Below are 4,646 nucleotides of genomic sequence, written 5' to 3'. Positions count from 1 at the left end.
AGTTAGCCACGTCACCAATAACGACTTAGCAATTACAATTTACAAGCGCGCTCTATAACGGTCGGCCTCCCTTTTCTTTCATCCCCAAATCCTCTTCCAAGTCTTCTTTTTCCATTTTCTTCTTCGTTTTGATCTGTACGGACTTCTACTTCCAGGATTTCAATTTCGGAAACGTCCTCACGGTGTGGAGTTTCTCCCTCCCCCATCAAAGCTCCGATTTTTTTGCGCTATATCACTGGTAAATTTCAGGGACTTGGAATTTTTTTCTGAGTTTTCTTTTGTTCAATCTTCGTATTTGGGGATTTATGTAGGGTTTTGAATTGATAGGAACCAATGGATCTTTCTATAGTCGACGACCGCATCAAAGAGTCGATTGATTACATCATAGGACTTCCTGTGTCGACTAGCACGCTTGAGGTGAAGTATCGGGCAGTGTCAGAATTGGAAAGACTTCTACTGCAGTCAAAATTGGAGGATAAAGACCTAACAATCGAATGCGTTAGGGTATGTTCCTTCATCTAAAGTATCAGTTCCTGATTCTTGAATCTTGATGCATAATTTGCACTCCAAGAACATCTTTTGTATACAAAAAGTTTTTGTCATTTTCTTTATCTTTGTATTCAGAGGCTGGAATTGTCACTTGTTTTTTTCTAATATGTATTTCAATTTTCTGAAAAAAGGTTGTTTCTTTTGTGTTCTTTTTGGTTTCTTTGAAAACAATCAGAAACTAGTTTCTGAGTGCAGCCGTCTTTTGAGCTTTGGTAAGAAATTGGAACAAGAGTGTTCGTTACATGATCGTGATAGGGAATCAATGATTCATTTAATGAACGAAGCTGATAAACGTGCTAAGGATGCTGAGGTTCGAAATGAAGAATTGGATGAGAAAATGAAAGGATTGTCAGAGGAACTGGTGTTCTACAAATGTAATGATGAGAAGCTTGTGGTAATGTCTACAATTTGCTTTTGTTTTCTTTTATTTTCTTTAAACATCTACTGTTTAGTTTGACTTGTTTTCACCGTACAATAAAATGGCATTCTGTTAATAGATTGAGAAGACTATAATAACTTGTTATACCATTACTTTTTTTAAAACTGAATTTGCTCTGGAAGATCCCTTAATAATTTTTTATTCTTTTAATTGAGAATGTGTGGTGGACAAGCTGTGCGACTCCTAGATCATTCATGTATTGACTGTTAAGAAGTTATCACCCTGTCCCTGTGTTTATTATCTAGAAAGTTATTTACGTGTTAAAAAGTAAAATTTAGTAGATGATAAAACTTTTTTTTTGTCTGCTGGTAAATTTCCACTGCTTAATAAGCATGAGATTATAAAATAACACTCACTTCTTATAAGAATTTATATTGCTAGCACACATTCTCACTTCATATTTATATTGTTTTCTAGCTAGGTAATAGTCATGTAACACTGTTATTTATTTTTCCTCCCTCTTCTCACTTTGTTTCTTTTTTTTTTTTCTCTTTCTGTTATGATTTTGAAGGCTGATACATCTCCAGGCACAACTACTCAAGACACTCTTCTTGAGTCTATTTTAGGAACATTGGTTAATGAGGAGAATGCTGCATATGGACGGTTGTTTGTGGAAGCTAACAGAAGCAATGAGTCGTGTCAAAAGTTGCTAGAAATGTGGAATTCGTAAGTCCCTCTATAATAAGTGAGTTTGTATAATTATCCTTATGAATCGTTTTTCATATTAATTTTGCTATTATTTGTAGTTTAAAGCCATCGACTCAAAAAGTCATGTCAATAGCTGCTCAGTTGAAGATAGTAGAGACTGAGAAGGAGCATCTGAAAATGAGCCTTTGTAAAGCTGAAGAATTGGTGAGACAAGATAGGCCTTAGAACCACTCCCTACTGTGGAAATTTTGCCTTTACTCTCTGCCTCTCCGTTTTCTTTTATTTGTTGTTTGTAGATCCCTAGTTATAAACTGATATGGAGCTATGGTGCACAGGTCAACAATCTTTCTGCAGAAAACACTGCACTGGAACTTGATCACAAGAAATTACTATCAATGTACTACTCCGTAGGTTCAACTGAAGTGCATAGAAGCAGCACACCGCCTAAGGTTCAAAAATAAGATACGACTGCTTTCTAGATTTTGTGACATGTTAATAATAGGACCTGGTCTCAAGCCCCTTTCTGTCTTTTTTTTTTTTTTTGCAGTCAAAGTGGAAGTTTAGTACAATGATGAACTACCCTGTTGAGAAGAAGATTGATTTTACTGTTGCAGATATGGATATAGAGACACTGCCCCCATCACCCATTCATCATTGCGACAATGCTTAGGAGGGAGGAATAACCGTGAAAGATTTTTGTATAGACTACTGTTATGATGTGACTCTATTGGAACAACAGTTATTATAGTTGGTAGGTTCACAGAGAAATCAAAGGAAGCAATTTTTGCCATTTCGATGAGAAATCAGATGTGTTTTTTTTTTTTCCTTTCGTTGGCATATGATGCGACAGATTTAGAAACTAGTATCTTACTTACCAATTTTGTAATATGACAGTACATTTGAGATTTGACTACATATAATAAAGCTTTAACTGTTGTTTCTATTCCTTTGAACACAAAAAACAGGGTGTGAGTAAGAATTTCTCAAATTATTTTTCTGCAAAAAATCCTAACATGCATAGAAAACCTGTACATGCCTGTAGCCATTTTATCTTGATTTTTAATGACATATATCTACTATTTCACCTCCTAGAAAAGCTTATCCTATGAGTCCAGTTTTCTGATAGAAAGATTTATATGAGTCCAGTTTTCTGCTAAGTTTGGCGGTAAAGTACTTGCCCCGAGAGAAGCTTGCAATTGCAAATGCGGGAAGGCAGGATGCGAAGAAGCACCTCGAAATAACCGAAGCTATTCGAAACATTGGAAAAGTGAAACCAAAAGAAAAAGACTACGTTAATTATAATGACATATAAATATATTGGAGAGGAAAAGTGGGGGGCACCATCACCAAATAGCAAATATAGTGCACAAATACTGTGTACTAACTTTATAATCACTATGCCAATATTTATACGCAACAAACACACGTATGAGATGTATATGACACTAGAAATACAAAATAGAGTGACTTCAAAACTATTGTCACCTTAATAAAATGGACGCATAATAATAACTTCAAAATTATGAGATGTGTGACATTTATTAAAGCTGGTTCTGTTTTTCACAAAAGCTGCTTTGGTAGTTTTCTTTATATATATATATATATTTATATATATATATATATACTTAATTGATTAATTAAGAAAAGTAGCCAAACGCTTAATCAAGGCCTTGGCATTTTCAGAATTGGGATTCAGAATATGGAAGACATGGTCCTCTTCAAGTGTCTCCATAATTTCTATGGTCCCTCCCCAACCCAAACTACTACTCATTTTAGCTACTTTTTCGTAGTAAAGCCAACCGCGATCTCTCAATATGTCCTTCCCTGCTACAACAACCAGTATCTTAGGACAAGTTTCTAACCCTTCTAAGCTCGGAGCTCCCTCTGCAAAAGGGTTTATGAGAGGGTCATCATTTCCCTTGTCTGAAGGGCAAACCACACTCCACCACCGGTCCACCATACTCTTCCGAACTAAGTCATGCACCTCCGACCCAATCGCTTCTTTTCCCCAAAAGTACGGCTGAATTGAAGCAACCCCACATATCTTGATCAGTCTTCGACTCGGGTTCTGCTCCGATATTCGGCAGATTAGGTGGTGGGCAATGTTGGCTCCGGCGCTATCTCCAGCGAGGAAAATCCGGTTGAAATCAACGTGGTTTTTCAGCCACGGTTCCTCCGTAGCCGGTGACTGAACACCACCGCCGCTGCTGGAATGTGAAGCGACCCAACTGAGCGCCTCCCAACAGTCATCATAAGCCGCCGGAAGAGGGTTCTCCGGCGCAAGCCTGTAATTGACGGAAACAATTATGACTTTGGCCTCTGCGGCCAGCTGATTGAGGCTGTTGTGATAAAGTGGGTCGGCGGTTGATGATATGAAGAAACCTCCTCCATGAAAGTAAACCACGAGTGGAAGGAGCTTAATATGCAATTGGGGTCGGTACAGTCGAGCTGAGACGCCTGTTTGAGGAGCAATGATTACATCTTTAGAGACAACCCCAGTTTGAGGATCGAGACCAGTGGGTGCTATTTGGGTCCCGGCGAGTCTCTCGATGGTTCCATCTTTGTAGACTCGAAGGTAAGGGAAGGCTTCGATGGAGACTTGTTGTGGTATAGTTGTTGAGTCAAGATTGTGTGAACCCATAATTTATATTTATTTATCTACACAGATTTTGAGTGAAAGGAGGTTTTGCTACTCTTAAATAGAGATCAAGAAGACAAGGATGGATAATATTCAAAGTCAAAGATGGATTTCGTAATGGTGCTTAATATAAGTATCATATTGTTTCTTTTATATATAATATCTATTCACCAACCAACAACAACCTACCAAGTAATTAATTATAGAGCATTAATCATCAAAAAGGAATTAATTATAGAGTTGTTTAACCAAAGAGAAAGGCTAAAAGCGCTAATACTCCCAATACCACTATGACTTATCATGCATATCATTATGGGTTACATATTTTAAATTGAATAATTTTTATAAAATATTATTATGGATTATTTTACA

The 4,646-nt window shown here is 37.1% G+C and overlaps 2 protein-coding genes across 2 annotated transcripts; one reads left to right on the top strand and one right to left on the bottom strand.

The window, feature by feature from the left end:
• On the top strand, positions 1 to 2,579 carry LOC115699502 (uncharacterized). Its single transcript, XM_030626953.2, has 7 exons — positions 1 to 238; positions 328 to 504; positions 725 to 943; positions 1,500 to 1,654; positions 1,735 to 1,840; positions 1,972 to 2,085; positions 2,184 to 2,579. The coding sequence occupies exons 2-7, from the start codon at positions 334 to 336 to the stop codon at positions 2,304 to 2,306; spliced, it is 888 nt and encodes a 295-aa protein (XP_030482813.1). The 5' UTR covers positions 1 to 238; positions 328 to 333; the 3' UTR covers positions 2,307 to 2,579.
• A 408-nt stretch (positions 2,580 to 2,987) lies between these two features.
• LOC115699492 (probable carboxylesterase 2) lies at positions 2,988 to 4,411 on the bottom strand. Its single transcript, XM_030626943.2, has one exon. The coding sequence runs from the start codon at positions 4,275 to 4,277 to the stop codon at positions 3,270 to 3,272; it is 1,008 nt and encodes a 335-aa protein (XP_030482803.1). The 5' UTR covers positions 4,278 to 4,411; the 3' UTR covers positions 2,988 to 3,269.
• Between the last annotated feature and the right edge of the window lie 235 nt (positions 4,412 to 4,646).

The sequence above is a fragment of the Cannabis sativa genome, chromosome X (assembly GCF_029168945.1).
Source record: "Cannabis sativa cultivar Pink pepper isolate KNU-18-1 chromosome X, ASM2916894v1, whole genome shotgun sequence".
In the NCBI taxonomy this organism is placed as follows: Eukaryota; Viridiplantae; Streptophyta; class Magnoliopsida; order Rosales; family Cannabaceae; genus Cannabis; species Cannabis sativa.
This window is presented reverse-complemented; position numbering and strand designations above follow the sequence as displayed.